Consider the following 21,863-nt stretch of genomic DNA (forward strand, 5'->3'; position numbering starts at 1 on the left):
AGCTCTACCAGCTAGTAAGCATTTGGCAAAGGCAGAGTCAGGCAAGTGGATTTCTTTACCGCAGGACTGCTCAGAGCCTTTGATCTGCTCAGGTGTAGCATTAACTCGCCAAGGTGGGCTGGGTATGTACTGTGTCCCGACATTTGGCCAAAGGACCCCCACCTCTCTTTGCAAGCACGGTGATTAGCAGCTTCTGTGATAGGTTAGATTTGAACCATGTAGTCTTGGACCAGCAGGTTTACCCAAAGAAACCGAGTTTCCAAGCATTATTTCAACTCGTAGAGGACCTATTTCCCAACATAATAAGTAATAAAAACTTGTGATCACCACCAAAGCTGATGAAATCAAGATGATCTGCAGAAAGAACAAGCACTAAGCCGGCTGGAGCCCTCTCCAACAAGTCAGCCTGCATGTCCTGAAATGATGAGGGGAGACACAGGTTTATGCCCAAAGGGAAGAGACCCCTGTGGAGGGAACCAAGTTAGAGTTGCCACCGTCTCACCAACACCCAGCACACGGTAGATGCCTAGGAAACATCTCATGTCTGAATGTACAAAAGTGGCAGCAGCTCCAAAGGCTGCTGACGGGGGCAGGGAAAAACCAGGAGCTGACATCAGCTGCTGCTCAAAAGGAAGCGAGAGAGGACGGATGGATAGACGTCAAGGAATCTGAAGTCAAGTCATCAAGACAGGGTACATCCAGTGTGAGACGCCCTGGACAGAGCTCTTCTGAGAAAATCCTCACTTTTTAAAAATCAGAGACAGGTCACAGGTCATCGAAGAGACACGTGTCCGCCTCTCAGATGGCAGTTTGAGCTAAGCACAGGTCCTCATCAAAAACCACATCCTCACTAGCTGCAGTGTGAGCTGTGTCAGAAGATCAAGTGGCAAATTAACCCAGGAAAGGAACAATGTTGATGTCTGGTGTGTTGCCCTCCTCCTTAGCCTCTCACTGGCTGAACCGAGTTCTTGTATCACGTGGTTCCAGATTCCCGAGCCCATGCAGCTCCTCCGCCAAGTTAATGGAGGTAGGCAGGCTCTGGCGGTGGCTTGGCCTTCAAGACTCAGCTGAAGTCTCCTGTTTTGGACCAAGTTTATCCCCTCTGGGTACCCCCACCATCACCTGTCCTACCGCCTCCCCTATCCTACAGGACGCCCTCAGGGACCATGACGTCATTTCATGCCCAGGACTCAGTCATTTGTTGACATGATCAGAGTTTACTACATCGCTGCAGTGAGTAACAGTTATAACCTAAGTGGTGGCTGAAGCAGAAAAGCGCTTCTTCAAAGAAAACAGAGGTCCATGGGATGGAAACAACCCAAGTGACCATCTATGGATAAAGGGAAAAACAAAATGTGGTCTATACATACGGTACGGATGTGAGACTTGGACCATAAAGAAAGCTGAAAGCCGAAGAATTGATGCTTTTGAACTGTGGTGTTGGAGAGACTCTTGAGAGTCCCTCGGACTGCAAGCAGATCCAACCAGTCCATCCTAAAGGAGGTCAGTCCTGGGCGTTCATTGGAAGGACTGATGCTGAAGCTGAAACTCCAAAACTTTGACCACCTGATGCAAAGAACTGACTCACTGCAAAAGACCCTGATGCTGGGAAAGACTGAAGGCAGGAGAAGAAGGGACGACAGAGGATGAGATGGTTGGATGACATCACTGAATCAGTGGACATGAGTTTGAGCAAGCTCCAGGAGTTGGTGATGGACAGGGAGGCCTGGTGTGTTGCAGTCCGTGGGGTGGCAGAGAGTCAGACGTGACTGAATGACTGAGCTGAACTGATACATACAGTGGAATATTATTTAGCCTTAAAGGGGAGCAAATTTTGATATGTGCTATAAGCATAGACCTTAAAAACATGAAATACACCAGACACAGAAGGACAAATATGGTTTGGTCCCACTCATATGAGGCACACAGAATAGGCCAATTCATAGAGACAGAAAAGGGACTGCAAGTTACCAGGGCCTGGGAAGGAGAGACTTATTATTTAACAGGCACAGATCTCCTGTTTCAGAAACGGGAAATGTCCTGAAAACAGTGCTGTGTTACACAGCATTGTGAATGCATTTTCATACTACTGAATGATACGCCTACAAATGGTTAAAACGATCAGTATTACGTTATGTGTAGTTGGTGTGTTAGTCACTCAGTCGTGTCTGACTCTTTGAGACCCCGTGGACTGTAACCTGCTAGGCTCCTCTGCCCATGGAATTCTCCAGGCAAGAATATCGGAGTGGGTTGCCATTCCCGTCTCCAGGTGATCTTGCTGACCCAAGGATGAAATCAGGTCTCTCCTGCGCTGCAGGCAGACTCTTTACGGTCTGAGCCACCGCGAAGCCCAGGGTGTAGTTAACCACGGCCCTTTTGTTTTGAAAGCCAACAGGCCTATAGGATGGCTTAGTGGCTTTTTAATTAGCTGCTGACATTTCAAGATGAAATTTCACCTAGAAACGAAGATTTTGCTCTTGAAAAAAGAAAAAATAATTCTGAGAGGTGCCTGATTTTTCCTTCCTTTCAAATATGGGTCTTTTCACCATTATTTCCATTTTTTAAGGCCCCAAAGGCAGTGTTAGACATTTGGCCCGGCTGCCTGAATGGAGGGCGGGGACGTGCTCCCAGAGAGCAGGGCCCCACCACGGTCTTGTTCTCTGCTTTCTCCGCGGGACGACGTGTCTGGCGCTCAACAGATGCTTAATAAACACAGGTGGACTAAATGCACAAACCAACCTCAGGATTCCCCGGCACTCAGCCCATCGCCAGAGCTTGGGAAATGGCCAGCTACTGGCCACTCTGCAAAAAGACCCCACGAAGAGAAATCACCGCGTGTCAGTGAAGAATCCCTTGAGGGAACTGACTGAAGGAAGGAGCCTGTTATTACAGGTGCAGACAAGGAATCAAACTCAACCAGAGCCACTCAGCCCGAGTTCTAGATAATTTTAGGTAATCCACCTCCGGCTTGCTACCCTAGGTCCGGGACTCGGAAAACCTGCCCGGTTAAGAAGAGGCTCGAGAAGACCAAGCCCGCTTCTACTGCTCTGGGCTGAGATGAAATAAAGGACTTCGGTCTCTCGAGCAGATGTTTGGGCAAACTTCCCCTGTCCTAAATTAACAGATGCTGGCAGCCAGCACAAAGTAGGCTCTTCCAAGTCTTTACTCAGAGGCTAAAAGAGCCAGCTCCTTTGGGCAAAGAGGTTGGGTCTACAGAAGCCTCAGCAAGACTCTGTAAGACAGAAACAATGGGGTGGGAAGCACACGGCTCAAGAAATATCCCAGCCTCTGCTCTAACTTGGCCGTGGTGCCAGGAGCACACGGGGCCCCGGGCCAGGGGGTCTGTGGATGGATGGCCCCGATGGTTGGTTTAGTGGAGTTCTTGCAGGCAGCTCTTGAACCCTCTGATGGAGCAGTGCATCTGGAAGCGGCAAGCAGGGCAGCGTCGGGTCCAGGCTGGAGTCTCCGCAGTCAGCCTCGTGTCAGCGGTGGGCTCACGTCAGCACCCCCCGCAGAAAGGAGCACGCTCTCAGAAGGAAAGCAAACTCGTCCTCACTGGGGCCCATGAGCGTGCCACTGGGCTCCAAGTGAACTGGGGGGAAATCAAAGTGTCAGTTTGGGTTAGGAAACCGCGTGTGATGCTTCCCAGGCCTGGCTCTGCTTTTTAAAATTAGCTCCCTTCTCCATGAAGATGGCTGAAGTCATTTGGGTCTGCTCTTTACGATTGCTTAACAAGCAGAAAAACTCACGCTCTCTGGATGCACGGGCTTAATGAGCCGAGCAGATGAGGGGTGGGGGGGTCAGGAATGGACCCTTAGGATTTCATCCACCCAGAATGGTACCACTGGGCTCTCAGGTGTCTCAGTGGTAAAGATCTGCCTGCCAGTGCAGAAGACGCAAGTCCGATCCCTGGGTCGGGAAGATCCCCTGGAGAAGGAAATGGCAACACACTCCAGTATTCTTGCTGGGAAATCCCATGGACAGAGGGGCCTGGAGAGCTACAGTCCACGGGGTCACAGAGTCAGCCACGACGGAGTGGACTAAACCACCACAAAAATGGTGCCACTGCCCTCGATGCGTTTCCTGAGAGCTGGAGAGGAAGGGCCTGATTCCCACACCTCCCCTCTTTCCCTCCGCCTCACCTCTTCCTCGGTAGGCTTACCCCCACCCCCCGCCCGGGTCCCCATCTGCACAACTGCAGCGAGTGCTCAGAGACCCCCCCCCCCCCCCCTCCACCCCGAGCTCATTCTCCAAAACAATCTGAAAAATGTAAATTCAATCATGACATCTGCCTGCTTAAAAGCCTCCGACAGCTACTCGCTTCTGGAAGGAAATGCAAACTCCTCGCCACGTCCACAGGACGCAGCCTGACCTGACCCCCGCCCTCTGCCACCTCCACAGGCTTGACTGGTGCCGCGATCGCCTTCACCCTGCACCAGCGGCCTGGGTCTGCTTTCAGTTCCCTAAACACCCCAGGCTCAGCCGCAGGCTGGGACCCTGACCCGGGGCAGTTCCTCCTGCCCCAACACTCTTCAGACGGCCCATGTAGCTCCCTCCTTCCCACCTTTAGGGCTCCGCGCAAAGCCACCTCCTCAGGGAAGCCCTCCCTGACTACACAGTTCATGGTTGCCAGATACAAGAAACAAAAATACAGACTGTCGAGTTAAATGTGAATCTCAGAAAACAAGGAATACTTTTTTAACTACCAGTATGTCCCAAGCTCTGTGCCACTGTGTGGGACACACTCAAACTAAGAAATCTGGATTTAAGTTAGCATCCTGTATTTTTCTCTTAACCTCCAGACCCTTTGGTCTTGCTCCTCGGACTGGTTCCTCTCCTCACAGCACTCCTCCCATCTCAAGGTGACCTGCTTGTAGGCAAGTTTGAAACTAGCACACTAGGTTTCTAATGAATACCTAGGGAGCAGCCACGGAGATCCTGGGGGCTGAGTGCGTGGAGGAGCGAGGCTAGAAGAGCGTGAGCCCGTCGTCTGCATAGAGGCCTGATTTCAGCTCAGCTCTCGCCCCAGCCCAGGGGCACCTCTTCTCTGCAATGGGCTGTCACCCCTACGTGCCCTCCACCAGCTCACACAGCCATCCAGGGAACCGGGAAGTGGGGGTGTGGGACCCAGCCTTCCTCTAACATGTGCTGTCAACTCAAGGAAGTCTGCCCACCTCGGTGAGCTGGCTTCCCATCTGTAAGATAGGGTAGGGGGCAGGCCGTTCGTCAGTCTCCCTCCATCGCATCAGGCATGACAGCAGCGTCTGATGGCTGGGAGCTGAGAGGAGGGGAAAGGCTCACCTGTGCCAGCAAGGACCCTTCTCCCAGACAAGAAGACAACCCGGGCCTTACTCAGCTAAGTAAACCGAGCTCCCAGGGGACACGTGCACAGTCAGGTGACATCTTCTGGGCACCTACCAGGGCCCAGCACTTTCAGATCCTCGACCTCCTTTTACAGCCCAAATGCCACCAAACCCCCTTTTACAGATGGGGAAACCAAGCCCCAAAGCACGTAAGATGAGGTCTGTCCAGGCTTCAAGCCAAATCTGCTGGATGATCCAAAATTCAGCCTGCTTACCCTTAAACACATACCACTCTTACTTTTTTAAAAAGTATGCAACTAAAACTATAGGGAAAAAAAAAATAACGCAAGAGGGTGTCAGACAGTTCGTTAATAAAAATATGATTTTCTCGACAGGGGTGGAAATTCCAGCCTGCTAATTGCAAATTACAGAAAGTCTGTTGGCACCAAGAACAATTTCTGATGGTGAAAACACTAGGGCCCATGTTAATTAGAAAACTCATGTCCTCTTTTTAAGGCATTGAAATAGCAGGATCCTTCAAAGTCTGTTCTTGCACACAAGAAGGCTGGAGTTTGGGCAAACACTCAGCCCTCTGAAAAGAAGACCATTTTCTCTGTCTCCGGGGGGCGGGGGGCTCCAGAGCTGCTATCTGACTTTTGTTGGGGGGAACGCTCAAAGCCCCAGCCAGCTGTGTGTAAGTGGTGGGCTCCGGCCCAAGGGACCTGTGACACTGCAGACATGAGTCACCAAGGGCAAAGGTCTACAGAGCCTTAGTCATGGTCAAGCCCAGCTTGAAGGCTGACCTTTCCCAGAGGCAAGTCCAAGGCAGAGAGACTCCCAGACCAAGTCAATTGTTTCAGAAGACACCAGATGGGGTGAAGCCAAACCCATGGAGAAAAACAGGTGGGAAGAGGAGGTGTCTTCTCTCAGTGAGTTCCAATGTTTCCAGGGGACGAATCCATGGAAAAGTACTTAATTTAGCAAAAAATTTTTATTTTAAGCATATGCATTTATATTTATTAAACAAAGCTCAAAATACAACCTTTGGGAACCTCCAAGTCATAAAATGACTCACATTAGGATGTGATGACTCAGTGGGAAAGAGGGAATTCCAATTCCACCACCCACGCCTTCTTTCTAAAAAATCAATTTGCCCTCTCAACAGGTGATAGGAGCCTCTGCCATCAGACTGGTCCAAGAAACCGTCCAGCAAAACAAAACACAAGTTCTCTTCAAACAATTTAAGTTTCAAAGCTGAGTAATCCGACACAGGCACATTTCCAACCTACGCCCCCGCGGGACACAGAGGGCCACGGAGCTACTTGGCTAGGGCCAGGGGGAGGGAGGGGGGCTGAATTAAGAAAGATTTACCAGCTGAAAAATTCCAAAACCCTGTGTCATGTGGAGGAACCTTCCAAAACATTGGATCCCACCCAGGCGCGGCGAGTCGCGCGGATCATGGCAACCGCGTTTCCGCTGCCACATCACTTTTATTTTTGTGTCCTTAGATTTTTTCCTGTTTTGCAATGTTTTGCTGGGACCCCCGACTCCGCCTGAGGCCTGGGTGGCCGGGGGCCAGGGTTACCAGCTGAAGTCAGGAACAGCCTGGACTTCCCAGAGTGAACTTTGCCTGGGGAGGTTACACATTTCTTAAATTTCAGAGAATATAAGAAAGGCTTTTCAGCAATTACTGAAAATGGTCAATAGGAAGCTACGGATCATTCTGTGGGCTTCCTCTTTGTCCTCATGGATGTGACTCGAGAGATTCCTCTGGGGCTGATGATAAATGTTCCCGGGGTTCCAGCTCTGTCACCAGCTGGGAGCTGACCTGGGGCCCATGGCTTGAGCTCTGTGAGCCTCAGTGACTTCATCTGTAAAATGGGAGTAATGCTGCCTGCTTCTCCAGGCTGGTGTGACAATTAAACATATTCACTCAGCAACATGTATAAGTACCTGCTTAGCAACTAAACCACAACCACCATAAGCACCTACTGAGTGCTAGGGTTGTTCCAGATGCTGCAGACTCAGCAGCAAACACCACGTTCCAGCCCTCAAGGAACACTAAATGTGAGTCTAGATAATAAATGAGCCAAAAAAAAAAACAATAGACAAGATCTCTCCAGTAGACAGGACTTCCCTGGTGGTCTGGGGGCTAAGACCCTGCACTCCCAATGCAGAATTCAATCCCTGGTCGGGGAAGTAGATGCCACATGCTGCACATAAGGATCTCAGACGCCACAACGAAGATTAAAGATCTCATAAGACCTGGTGCAGCCAAAATATTAATAAATAGCTGGTTTTTAAAAAAGGTGATTCTCATAGTGCTAAGAACTTCAGAGAAGGCAGGGCAGGGCAAGGGGGGAGGTCGAGCACCTTTGGGGCAGATGGTCAAAGAGGGGCAGCATCTAAGGACGTCACCTCGGAGCCAAGCCTTATAGAAATGGCAGGATGCAACCCACTGGGAAACAGCAACAGCAAGGCACCTGCGGTGGGAAGGAGAGTGGGGTGTCTGAGGACAGAGTGAAGACAATATAGCTATGGCCCAGGAGCCAGGGGGCAAGTCCAAAGGGCTGAAATCGGACAGACGGGCCAGCGCCAGCTCGCGCGGGCCCCTAGAAGTCCTGCAAATCATTAAAAATAGTAATAAAAACAATATAATAATCATTATTATTACTGCTGCTATAAATAAGATGCCACTTTCCAAAACACCGAGCTTTTCTAACTTAAGAAACACCACGCTCCCCTTCTCCTACTGGTTTTCCAACATCCTCCAATTTGTCATCCTGCTGGAGTGGAAACTGCCAATTCCATTTCAGTCGACGGCTATAAAAAGCACACTGGAGCTGGTGGTGCCGATGACCCAACGTGGGGGCTAAGATTAGCCCAGGAGGCTGTCACCTTTCCTTAATGTGAGAACCAGCTGGGGTTCCCCTTCCTTGGAAAACTTCAACTGTTCCACTCCGCCCCACCCCGCAGCGGCCCGGCCGGCCAAACTGTCCATGGAGATGGGAACGCAGAGCCGTTTTGGAAAAAAGAAGTTGAGCAACAGGGATTCCCCCTGCAGAAGGCGGTCCCGGGCTGGGCGGCGAGTGCTTGGGGTCAAAAGAGCAAGACTGGCTCCCTGCGAATACAAGGGCATCCCCCCCCAACCTGTCGGAGCCTCTGGGGGCCAGACATCCTGCCAGGGAAGCCCTCCACTCCTCTGGGCCCAGGGGCACCTCACGCGCCCCAGCCTGTCGTTGGCATCGGTCCAGGGACCGCATGCACTCAGGAGTCTTTTCAGTTAGCTATCAGACAGTCCTACAAGGACCCCCTGCCCTCAGTGACCCGCTGAAGAACTCGAGAGGCTATCTCAGCACAACATGGCTCAAGTCAGTGGCTCAGAGCAGCTGAAGGATCTCCAGGCAGACTCACCTGGTTCTGACCTTTTTCAGAGCAGAATAGCTAATGATCAGGCTCCCGAGGGGCCAACCCAGCACTGCCATTCACCAGCTGTGTGATCTTTACTCAGTTATTTAACCCCTCTGTGCTCGGTTCCTCAGCAAAAAGGAAAAAAAAAGAAAAGAATAGTAGCTATCCTCTAGAGCTGTCATGAGGAATCAGATTGTTAATATTAATACCTATCAAGGGCTCAGAATAAGGCTTGGCACCTAGTTTATTATCACTTATTCTTGTTTTTCAATGTCTCCCGGTTCCATGAGATAAAATCATACTCAGCCTTGTCCTTCCACAGTCTAAATAACAACTGCTAATATTTAACAAGCATCTATGCAAGATGCTAATATTAGAGCCTAAAATGCCAAGCTCCATGCAAAGAGCCTAATCTGTATCATCTCATTTAACTTCCCCATCTCTCAAGTGAAGTAAATCATCTGTATTTTACAAAAGAGGAAATGCTGGCTTAGAGAGGTGAAATGACTTACCCAGGATGGCAAAGCCACCAAACACACAGGTCACAGATTCAAACTCAGGCCATCTGACCTCACAGCTACACTGGGAACCACTGCAGCTGACAAGCCTCCCAGAGTTTGCCCACGAGGCCTATGCCTGCGGCAGTGTGTGTCCGATCAGTGACCTATGGCCTGAACAAGGGAAATGCTGGAGAGACCGTAAAAGTAACAAGGAACACTCCTGATGCACTGCGTGCCCACTGCTTGCTATGCATTTAACTCTGGGAGGGAAAACTGTTAACTCACTGCCTGGAATCGGAGGTCCAGGGAAGCTGAATAACAAGATGATGCTGGATATCATCTGCAGGAAAGTTCCCCAACTTCTCCAGGCTCAGCCACCTGCTTGTCTGGTTACATGGGACAAGATGCAGAAAGCAGAGGGCTAAGGGCACACCCACAGAGAGGAAACGTCATCACTCTTCTTATTAACACACAGCTTTTCAAAGCTGAAAGAGACTCTGGGTTTTTCTCCCTTCAAGAGGTAAACAAATTTCTTCTGAAACCAAGAGAAGGAAAGCAGGAGAGTAAATGTCTGCCGGCCTTCCATCCTTCCATCCATCCAGCAAATACCTATCTGAGGCCCTTGAGTAGCCTCACAAGTACATGAGCTCCCAGGACAGTTGAAAGCTGTCTGGCTCCTAGCTCCACAAGGAACTGGGTAGCACCTGGTCCCCAAGCCATCCCTCCACACTTCCAGCGGCCCCCCAAGGAGACTGTTCACCTGGACATGGAGAACAAGCTGTCTATATATTCTCAGCATTTTCTGCTCTGCCAGTAAGGTGCCTTGAAGCCACACACTTCTTGTGGAAGTCAGCACAAGACCAGCAGGATGATTTCCTGGTCCTAGAGACCCATCCAAGCTGGGGAGGCTAATACTAACTTGGCTATTTACATTTCATGCCACTCTCCTGCTCGAGAACCCATCATGATTCCCTGTTACCTTACTCATGTGCAGACTAAGTCAAGGCCGTGTCTCTACCTGGCATCAGGAGACGGCTCTGCTTTGGGCTCTGCTCATCAAAACACTTCCTGGTGATGACCAGCCTCTACTCCAGCCATACAGGTCTGCTCTGTCTCATGAGAGCCCAGCAACTTCTTGCCATAGAGAATACTGTACACTGTTTCACCACCTGAAAAATAAAGCCTCCTCCAAAATGTACCAAGATGTGCAATCCCTTTAAACCCAAGACACCACATGTCCACCTCAACCGTAGGAAGTAACAGTAACAAACATCATAAGCTGATACATATCGAGCACTTACTAGATACAGCACAGCTTCCACCAAATACCACACCCCTCTACAGAAAGGACCTGTGCATTTTCTGCGTTTGGTATCTTTCAGGGTCCTGACACCAACCCATTGCAGACTCTGAGGGACAAGTGAACCAAGCATTTATGCTCTTAATCTCATGACCATCCTATAAGGTGTGACTGTCACCATCCTCATCATACAGAGAAGGAAACTGCTGCCCAGTGAGGTTAAGCAACTTGCCCAAGGTCCCCCAGCTAGGAAGGAGGAGGACTGGGCTTTGAACGCAAGCCGTCTGGCTGGAGCGTGTGAGCCCTTACCTAGCTGACCAAAGGCACGAACAGGAGGCTCGTCACAGAGTCACTTACAACAGCACAAATGTGGAAGCAGCTGCATGCCCAGTGAAAGGAGGACGGTTAAATAAAGGATTGGCAACCACAGGACAGATGCAATGCACCCACCTACATGTCCGTGTTCCTCCTCACGACGCCATCACAGCCCCTCGCACCTGCAGGTCCTGACCACGCGCCCTCTGAACCGCTCAAACCCATCCGTCCATCTCCCCACACCACGGCCCTATTTCATGTCATTTTTCTATTGCAACAGCATCAGCAAGCCTCTTTAAAATCATCTGCCTTCTACCGTGCTTCCATGATGTGAGGAAGTAGTTCTCACACCCTGGACACGGGGCCAGCCCATCCCAAGAGCAGGCTCTGGGTGGACGGGGGAGGGCGCAGCCCTTTCAGTGACACTCAGACCCACGATGACCCCGTGTGAATGGCGACCCCCAGAGGAGGCGCCCTGGTGCAAACCCCACAGTGGACAGCCTGCCTGTTATCTTCTGTGGGTCATGCTCAGGGCGGCAAACAGACAGACATCAACTCGCCTTTGATCTGACCTGAGATCATGTCCATAGGCAAGAAGAAAAAAAAAAAAAACTCAGCCTAGCACCCATAACGATCAAGCAAATTATATAACCTGATATTTTTCCTACTTCAGAGCATGGTCTTTTTACCACGTCCTCATTGGTAAACACATTAACAGAAGGCCCAAATTAAGAAAGGATACACATGTCCATTAAACCTCTCATAGCAAAGGGTGCAAAATTCAAGTACTAATTCAGCACAATTTTTTAAATTAAAAAACAGGGCATTTCCGGGATGGGCTGAAACCACTACCGGCCCAGTATTGGTGGAAGTTTCCAATTTGTAAGTTTCCGGAAGGTAATTTGAATTCTACAAAGCAATACGTATTTAAAGCTCTCAAAATGACTACCCAAAATCCCACATGGGAATAAACCCAACATAAACAAAAAAGATACACGTGGAGTTTCATGTGTAAGAAGACTAATTAATTAGTCCTACAAGTATAACCAGATTAACCACAGTATTAGTTACAATAAAAATATAAGCTGCCAATGTTTATTGACTTACAACATACCTGGTGTTGTCATAATTACCTGACACGTATTAACTCGTTTAACCCACGTGACAACCCTATGGGGTAATAACTCTTGCTATAATCATTCTATTCATTAAGAAACAGAGGCACAGAAAAGTCAGGTATTTTGTCTAAGATCACAGAGTGAGCAACTAGCGAAGGCAGGATGTGAACCCAGGAAATCCAGGGCCTGGATGTACGATACCCAGCATGTACGGTTAATCATCGTGCTGTTCCCACTCCTGTTTGACAACAGTCTAAAATCTGAAAGAACAAAAAAAGGTGTCTCCTTCTGTGTAAAAAATAATCTTAAAGAAAGAGTTGGGGGTGGGAAAAGCCCTCTCATCCAACCAAACAAGCCAGGGTGAGTTAAAATACACCATGGGACATTCACGCAACAGTGGACGGTGTCGATATCAAGATCGCTGGAGACAAGGGGATTTCTCCAGAGTGAGTAAGGAAAACGCTACGCGGTGGGATCTAACCCCCCCACAGCAAGAAGAAATGGACGGCCACTTTCGCACGGCGCGCGGAAGGCGCTCTGACCTGTGGTCTTCTCGGTGAACATGACTTTGGACTCGGCCGTGAAGTTCTGTCCCGTGAGAATCATCTGCTGGCCACCGTACACCAGGCAGCCGTCGGTGTCCTGTCTCTCCACCATGGGCAGCTCGTGGGCGGACCGCTGGGCTGTGGGCGAGAGAAAAAGACCCGCTGTGATGACGGCAGACGCCCACTCGGAACCGTCCCTAGGTCTCACGGGGCACGGGGCACTCTGCCCACCTCTGTCACTGCCAACGCGGAACCCTCACCCCGGCAACCGGTGACGCTGCAAACGCTATGTTCTTGTCAATGTGCCCGAAGTCTTTGGGGCTAATTTTCTCCTAACAACAAGTTAGGAGAGTTCATCTTCATGACTCAAGAGACCGATGCCTGTTCTCCTTTTAGGAAGGAGAGGAGAATAAGAATCTGATTTTTTTAATAAAAAGATAGGCAAATCAACCTTTCTGTAAGAGGTTTCCTTTGCTAGAGGGCACTCTCTTCTGCACTTGATGGCAGCCACACACACGGGGCTCACGCACATAAACTTGAGGGCCTGATTCCCGAGAGTTTAGATGCCTTGGCCTCGGAACTCATTCGCCATTCTGAACACGGTTCACCGCCATCACATCTCTGACCACATTTTCTCGCACTGCCCTTGCTCACTCCCCTCCAGTCATGCTTCCAGAATGTTCCCACCGTCTCTGAAACATACACAGCACACTGCTATCTTTGAATGCTGGCACTTTCAGGCCCTCCTCTCTGGAAGGTTCTTCCGCACTCGCCTGCACGGCTGCCTTCCTCACTTCCCCCAGGCTTCTACACAGATGTCACCCCCTCAGGAGAGGCTTCCTTGCCCCACCCTTCCATCCTCCCCCTCACAGCTAACAGCAGGACCATCTGACTGATGGTGCCTCCCCCCTCTCTTTCCTCTTTATCCTGCTCCATCCTGCTTAGTTCATCTCCAGAGAACTTTCCACTTTCAGAAATGCTACCTGTAGCATTCTTGGTTCACCTGCATTTCATCTCCTCCCCGCGAGAAGTAAGCCCAGAAAAGAGGAGCATGGCTTTGCGCGTGTTGTGAGCCCAGGGCTGGGCCCAGTGCCCAGGACTCAGTAGGGGGTGCTTGAGATGGATGTAGGGATGGGTGGGTGGATGGGAGGGAGGGAGAGAGGGAATGGAGGAGGAGGGAAGATGGATAGAAGGTAAGAAGGAAAGCCTGATGTGTGAACAGAGACGGATGGGTAGAAGGGGTGGAAGGATTGGTGGATGGAAGGAAGGAAGGAAGGAAGGAAGGATGGATGGATGGATGGATGGATGGATGGATGGATGGATGGATACAGGTATGGATACAGATGTATCTCAATATATCTTGACACATATTTATCTCAACATCTCTACATGGCTACCTCTATATCCTCATCTGTATCTGCAATGAGGAATGGGACAGGCTGAGTGTTTAACTACAATGATATACTTGAATGCTCACCGTAACCTTCTAAGGAAAGAAGTATAATGAGATTATATGCCCCTGGGGAGAAAACGGAAGCCTAGAAGTCAGCTATGGTGATGCTGAGATTTGACCTGAGCCCTCAACAGCTGGCCTGTCCAGCTCCAGAGACCCCTCCCTTTGCCCCTCCGTCCAGCCAGTTCTTCTGGAGGGCGGGCTGCAGGAAAAAGTGAAGACCCTCTCCGGATGCCTGCCCTGGGCAGCGTGAGAAATGGCTCCAGCCGACACGAGGGACCATCTCCTGGGCCTCGCCTCGGCAGCGTGGGCCGTGAAGGCCGGCCCGCCCCCTGGGTGAGTCAGCTGAGCTCCTGGCGTCCCTCCCAGAGCCCGAGGACTGGGCAGAGGGCCAGCCCTCTCTGTGCCAGGGGCCGGCGGACCGCCCCCTCCGGGAGCCAGGGACACAGCTGCGTGAGGCCCGAGGAGCGGGCCTAACCCTGCCCTCCCGGCCGGCCTGGGCCTCCAGGTCCAGCACCCTGTCCCTTCTGCCCTGGAGCCACGTTGAAACCCATGCCTTCAGCAACAACCATGCATGCGGCAACCTTTAAGGAGTCTGCTGTGGATAAGACACTCCCAGACACCATACGCTGAAAACATAGCCCAGCGACTCTCAGTGACCTCCCGGCCAGTAGCTCCCCATCCCAGGCCCAGCCCAGGCTCTCTGTTCCCAAGGCCCAGCCAGCCAGCGTGGTTCTAAGGGGCTCCCAGTTATGGGCACATATTAAAAAGGCCTCTCGGCAGGAGCTGCTAATTTCTCCCACATGGGCTGGGTTATTAATCCTTTCTTTCAATAGAGGAGTTGTGTGTGACTTCCTAATTGAGCCGCCATCAATGGAGATTTATTAGCAGTGAAAACAGCAGTCACACCACCTAGAAGAGCAGGGCCCAGTTTTTCAGGTCTGCCTTGGATGTGTTTGGGGGGCGAGGAGGGGCTTTTGGTCCCAGGGATGAAGGGGTGGGAAGGCTGCAAGACCCATGCCGCCCACTCTGCAGGTGGAACGCCTGAGTCATCGCTCCTGGGCCAGCCGGCCAAGGGCTCGCGTCCAGCCAGGCCGGGGACTGGACGTGGCCGTGAGCTCTCAGCGCTGGGCGGGAGGCCGGCCCAGCCAGCTGCCCCGTGAATCACCAAGCACTGCTGTGAACACAGCTTGGCTACTTCCTGAAGCAACCTCATCGCTTCTCTCTCCAAAGCCTCCTAGGTTCAGGCAACCAACTGATTCTCCCTTGACCGAATCTTCATTTCCCACCCCTTCTCCTTGATGCTTAGTCACTTAGTGGTGTCAGACTCTTCACAACCCCGTGGCCTGTGGCCCACCAGGCTCCTCTGTCCATGGAATTCTCCAGGCCAGAATACTGGAGTGGGTGGCCATGCCCCTCTCCACGGGGATCTTCCCGACTCAGGTCTCCCACATTGCAGGCAGATTCTTTACCATCTGAGCCACCAAGGAAACCCCTGCTTCTCACTACCTGAATGAAAACCATCTTTTCTAACAAAAATGTAAAGACAAGAGTCCAGCCTCACTTCCTATGAGCTTTTATCTGAACTGTGGTCTTGCACCTCAAAGTGTGGCCTGCATCCCAGGGAGGGGACCGGGGGTGAAGGGTGATAGAGATGTAGAACCTTGGGCCCCACCCCAGACCTAGCGAACCTTGTTAAGACTTTGCAGCTTAACAAGGAACCCAGCTGACTCTTATGAGCTGTCAAGGGGGAGAAGTACTGCTTAACCCTGGCTACACATGAGCATCAGCTGGACAGTTGAAACAAACATGATTTTTCAGCCCTAATTCTATCATTTTACAGACAGATGGATGCTCAGACCTCGGCTCCATGGAGGGGCAGCCCCTGCCCGTGTGAGAATGTCACGTGGGACCGTTCAGCTCAAGTCTCCACCAGGTGATACTGTAGGGGGCTTCCCGGCTCGAAACCTCACGTTGCCCATCTGAAAAACGGGGCTATCAGCAGACCCATCTCACAGGCTGTTGTGAGGGTTAAATGGGAGAATTCACAGAAAGCATATTTGATCTAATAAATCCTGGCCAGTAAAGCAAACACCACGATGCGCCGCAGTTCCTGCAGCAGCTGCCCCGTGCCACCCAATACCTGCGAACTGTGTCCACGTGTTTACACACAGCACCGCACTCACTGGCGCTGTTTCTGCTGGATCCCAACCCCAAACCCAGGTGTCTTGGCCCTGAACCCCAGCATTTTTCAAAGTGGGGTTCCCAAGTTACCTGGTTGGGGGAGGCACTTCATAAAAATGCAGCCGCCCAGGCCACGCCCCTAACCCTGGGCCCTGGCATCTCTTGGAGGATGCTGGACATTTGCATTTTTACAATCTTTCCAGGCGACCTGTTGCACACACTCTGCATGAGAGCCAAGCCCCACACTTAAGAGGCCACCTGAGGACTAGGGGACCTCCTCCAGGGGAGGCCCTGCACCCTCAGAGAGCCCAGAGGCAAAGCAAACGAATCCAATTAGCCTCTGAAAGAGGAACTGAGGAGACGCAAACAACAACCAAAAGTACCCCCGGGTCCGCTTCCTCCTCCCTCTGATGCAAACCCTCTGACACCGAGGGCTGCTTAGTGGGGTGACCCCGTCACGGAGGCAGGGCTCCCCCAAGCCCCCTGGTCCTCCCAGGCCTGCGACACTGCCCCCGACGGCCCCCACCGAGTCCCGTTCTGCTCTTCAACCATAAGCGGGGCCAGCCCCTCCAAGACCCCAGCCCTAGAGCGGTCTAAGCAAGCCCAAGCCGCCATGGGTCAGCAGCTTAAAGCTAAGCCCACAACCCACGTCTCACCTGTGGGCGGAGGCCAGCCCCTCCGCTCCTGCTTAAGCATCAAGGTGGCCCTCGAAGCTAGGAGATTTACCCCAGGCTTCCCTCCTGCCCCTGGATGCTGGCGCGTCATAAAGTGGCTTGGGGCTCCTGGGTTTTACAAGCTCTGAATCAACAGGGCGCTGTTGGTTTAGCCCGTTTGGGTGTTTACTTTCACTAGGAACAGTGGCTGATGGGGAGTCGAGCCGCGGCAGCAAAGACTAAGTGAAGGAAATTCACCCCAGGCGGGTCCTCAGGGTCGGCCTGGACAGGGGACACTGCTGACTGTCTGCCCGCCTGCCATTTTCCGTCACGGGGCTGCCTGGCCAAGAATGCCCGAGAACCACAGGGGAGAGGAGGAGAGGCAGGCCAGGGAGATCAGGCACGCAGGGTAGGTGCGTTCGGTTAACAGCTGCAAATGGTCACAGCTGCCGAAGAGAGTGTGTTGGATCCCAGAGACTTCTCATGCACGTTTTTCTTGTTTTTCTTTACATTATAAAGCACACACATAATGGCAATTCATGGTCATGGGTCAGAGGAAGGATGCCAACAGGTGACTGCCTGAGTCTGAAGCCCAGCTCGCTGATACCTTAGCTTGGGGAACCTTGGGCAAGTCATTTCAACTCTCCCTGCCTCTGTTTTCTCATCTATAAAATGGGAACGCATCACACGGTGCTGACCTCAGAGGGCTGTTTGCAGATTAAATGAGCTGGCGCACGGGAAGTGTGTGGCACCTCGTCAGAGCTCTGTGAGCGTCAGTTCTGTTTATTTTTGTGGCTGAACTTCATGAGACCACAGAGCAGGAACGATTCCCATTCTGGAGCTGAGGGCGCTGAGCCTCCTGGAGGAGGAGCTCCACCCCGCTGGGAGCTCACAGCTACGGAAGGCGGGCTGGCAGAACCTGACCCCAGACTGTGGGATTCCCCCACCCGGAGGGACTCCTTTTCAGCAAAATAGGGGAGACTCAGTGGGAAAGCAGCCAGCCAGCCTGAACCGCCAGGGCCCCCGGCCCGCCACGTCAGTCTCACCCGGGCTCCAGCACTGACCATCCCCCAGCCGCAGAGCCCTTCTTGCCTGATCTCCGGGCCCCTGGCCTTGGCCGTGAGCCTGGCCTGGCCCAGAACGCGGTGCTGTGGCCTCGCCCAGGAGGGGCGGGGAGCAGGCCCGGCAGACGGCCCCTCAGGCCCCCGCCCTGGCTGCTGCTGGGGCTTCTCTGGGAAGCGGGAGACGGGGACAGGGGAGCCCAATTCTCCCTGAGTCGCGGGTTCACCTGTGCGAGCGACCTGTGAGCGCCCACAGCACAGGAGTGGGGTGCAACGTCTGCAAATATAGGGGGTCTGCGGCGCTGAAGACCACATTCCAGCTCTGGACCTCAGGGGGTCTCAGCTTCCTCAGACAGAAAATGGAACACGAACCCCGGGCCCTGCAGGACTGAGACCTCCCCTCCAGTCCCCACGGCCACCGTACTCACAAGGAGCCCCGAAGAACAGTCCCACGGGTCTCCAGTAACCAAGACCCTTCCCGGCGGCTCCGTGAGTCTCCACCTGAGTAGTGAGCTCCCTGGCCGCTGGGGGACCCAGGCAACCAGGGCAGAGAACTAAACAAGAGCTTTAACCCCTAGCTCTGCCCTTGCCCTTGCCAGCCATGTGATGAGCAAATCAGTTCGCCCTTCTGAACCTCAGCTCGCTAAATACAAGTCGGTCTTTAAGATGAGTCTACTGAGGCTGGGGGACTTCCCTGGTGGCCCAGTCCACGGGTTAAGACTCCATGTTCCCAACGCAGGGGTGTGGGTCTGATCCCTGGTCAAGGAACCAGGAGCCCACATGCTGCACAGTGTGGCCAAATTTATTTTTTAATGATAAAACTTTTTTAAAAACTAGAAGCATAGGAGAAAATCTTTGTGCCCTTGAATTAGACCAAAAAAAAAAGTGTTCTGAGGCTATGATAAGGATGGAAATGAGTTAACACATACATGGCAGCTGGGGGCACACAGCAACTCTTCAATGAAGGGGAGTTTCGCCTGCCCCATCCCTGCAAAATGAGCTCGGTAAAACGCCACAATCCCAGAGTCAGGTAACCCTATCAATCAGCGAAGACGTCACCCCAATCCTGGGCTCCCCAAAACCCAGCTTTCCTGTAATTGCCACCCAGCCAACCCACAGCAGATAACCATCTGAGCTCCACTGAGCAGCAGGGTTGCGGCTTGCTGCCAGCTCACCTAAAGCAAAGAGTGTTTTTGAGCCCCCAGACCTGCCGCCGCCTGGGCTGTGCGCTCTTGGCAGTGACAGAGGGGCAGAGAGAGGAAGGTGGCATGTGCTGTGCAGAGCGTCGGGGACGGCTACCGTGGGGCAGGACGAGCCATACCGCAAGGGAGACACTGGGGTTATTCTACTGAAACAGACGTTAACATTCTTACCAGCCCCACTTTACAGATGAGAAGGCTGAGGCACAGAGCGCTAAGTAACTTCCCTGGGACTAAACAGTGGCAGAAGCAGGATGTGAACCCAGGCCCCCAGTCCTAACCAGCACCCTGCTGCTGCCTCCCATCATGTTGGTTTCTGATGTTTCTGAAACGTGGCTCCTTGGTCATTGCTTAAAAGCCAGCTCAGGGCAGAGGCCTGGCCCACCTGCCCTCTGCTCCACGCCCCGATGTCCTCCCAGATCTGCAGCTATAGCCTCTCGAGGGCGGCGATGCAGCGTGGAGCGGGGGTAGGGCGCCCCCGCTGAGGGTCGCCAAGCTGGTCTCCAATTTCTGTGAGATGATTAATCAACCATCGTCACTCCTGATGGAGCTCAGCCTGGGTGTCCTGGGATTCAGCAGGACATGGATGTCACAGTTGACCTGGCTGCTTACTAGCGGTGGGACCACAGAGTGATTAGCCTGACCCCTCTGTGCTCTGGTCTTCCCATCTGTAAAATGGGAACGGATGCTGAGCTCCTAGGGTTCTCACAGGGATTCAGGAGCAACGGAGAAAGTGCTCGACACTAAAGGGTGACCAATAATTGTTGCCTGTCCTTGACCTCTTCCCTGTCTCCCTCCTCTCCTCTCTCCCTTTGGTCTTCAAGTATGTATCAGCATCTGCTCTGTGCCAGGCATGGTGCTAAACAGATTTTCTCCAGCCGTCCAGTGGCCAAGACTCCACGCTTCCACTGCAGGGGGTGCAGGTTCGACTCCTGGTCGGGAACTAAGATCCCACATGCGGCACTGTGTGGCCGTAGATAAATAGGTATGTGTCTGCTCAATCACTCAGTCAAGTCTGACTCTGTGACCCCATGGACTGTAGCTCACCAGGCTCTTCTGTCCATAGAATTTTCCAGGCAGAATGGAGTGGGTTGCCATTTCCTACTCCAGAGGATCTTCCCGACCCAGGGATCAAACCCACATCTCCCGCATTAGCGGACAGATTCTTTACCACTGAGCCACCAGTGAAGCCCACCGTGACATTCAGTTTTGTTTGAAATAATGTCTTTGCCAGCTTGTTGACTGTGGATTTTCCTCACGAGAATGTGACCTCTGGGATATCCAGGACTTTGTTTTGTTCACTGCTGGATCCCTAGTTGCTGGCACTATATGATATACTCCCAAAGGAGAAGGGGGCCGCAGAGGATGAGATACCTAAATAGCATCACCAACTCAAAGGACATGAATGTGAGCAAAGTCCAGGAGAGAGTAAAGGACAGGGCAGCCTGGCGTCTGCAGTTAATGGGGTCATGAAGAGTCAGATGTGACTTAGCGACTGAATAACAGAAAGAGCAAAGTATGCTTTTAATTTGCAAGAATCACGTTATGGAGCCCGTAAGACTCATGTGGGTCATTCTGGCTGCTGGCAGGGGCAGACGGACAAGAGAGCATCTCTGATTCATGAAGCGAAGCATGATCAGTTTGCCCGTCTGGTCTCCCTCATTCTAAGGATTTCCACAAAGCTCTGCCGTGCGATCACCCACCTCCCACATCAGACTTCGGGAGTGAGGTGGAGGGGTGAGGGAGAACTGGTGAGGGAGGGACAAGCAGGTTTTCTACGCTCTCACTTTCAGAGAACGGCATATGAAATAATTGCATTTCCACATGGGAAACGATGGGACTGGATCTTACCTCCCACCACACACAAAAATGGATCTGAGATGGTTTTATCTGTAAATCTAATAAAAGCCAGAATCAAAAAACTTTTAGAAGAAAACAGAAGAGAGTATGTCTGCTCTCATCAAACGGGTAGAGATTTCTTAGGGGAATGTAAAGAATAATAATCCCCAAAGAAGAGAATAAATTAGACTTCATAAAAATAAAATATTGATGCTGTTAATACAGCACAATTGAGAAAATAAATAGGCAAGCTACAGACTGGGGGAAAATATTCATAATACATAAATCTGACAATGCATAAATAAGTACTGCATATTAACAATAAAAATACAAGGGACTTCTCTGGAGATCCAGTGGTTAAGACTCCACTTCCAATGCAGGGGGCATGGGTCCAATCCCTGGTCAAGGAATTAAGATCCCGCAAGCCACGCATTGCGGCATAGCCAGAAATTAAAAAAGAAAAAATATGAGTAACCCAATAAAAAATGAACAAAATCTTTGCACTAACACTTTAGCAAAGAAGACATTTGATATCCAATAAGTACACAGATTACGGGTCAGCAGCACTAGTCTTCAGAGAGATGCAAATGATGGGTTATGCACAACAAAGCACCATCCCACACTCACTGGCAAGACTGTGATTCGAAAGAGGGACAGAGCCAGGTACTGGTGAGCACATGGAGCAAGAGGAATTCCCAGATGCCCTGGTACGGAGTGTAGAATGATTTGGAAAACACATACATTGAAACATACACTTTCCCCCATGACCCAGCAATACCATTTCTGGGTATTCACCCAAAAGAAAAGAAAGCATTTGTCCACAAGGGCCTTGAAGGAGAATGTTCATAGCTGCCTTATTCATGATCCCCAAACCCCGGAAACAACCCAAATGTCTATCAGTGGTAAATAAACAATTGTTATATTCATACAACTGAATACTGTTCAGCAATTAAAAAAATAAGAGAGAGAAAACCACCAAGTC

The 21,863-nt window shown here is 51.6% G+C and overlaps 1 protein-coding gene across 3 annotated transcripts in view; it reads right to left on the bottom strand.

The window, feature by feature from the left end:
* The window catches only part of NFATC2 (nuclear factor of activated T cells 2), a 142,070-nt gene that overhangs the window by 48,864 nt on the left and 71,343 nt on the right, over nucleotides 1-21,863 (bottom strand). For all 3 annotated transcript variants that reach the window (XM_020888822.2, XM_020888830.2, XM_070472761.1), the window contains exon 6: nucleotides 12,490-12,630. In XM_020888822.2, coding sequence (XP_020744481.1) covers nucleotides 12,490-12,630 — 141 coding nt within the window. The remainder of the gene's footprint in view (nucleotides 1-12,489; nucleotides 12,631-21,863) is intronic.

This window comes from Odocoileus virginianus, chromosome 9, assembly GCF_023699985.2.
Source record: "Odocoileus virginianus isolate 20LAN1187 ecotype Illinois chromosome 9, Ovbor_1.2, whole genome shotgun sequence".
NCBI lineage: Eukaryota > Metazoa > Chordata > Mammalia > Artiodactyla > Cervidae > Odocoileus > Odocoileus virginianus.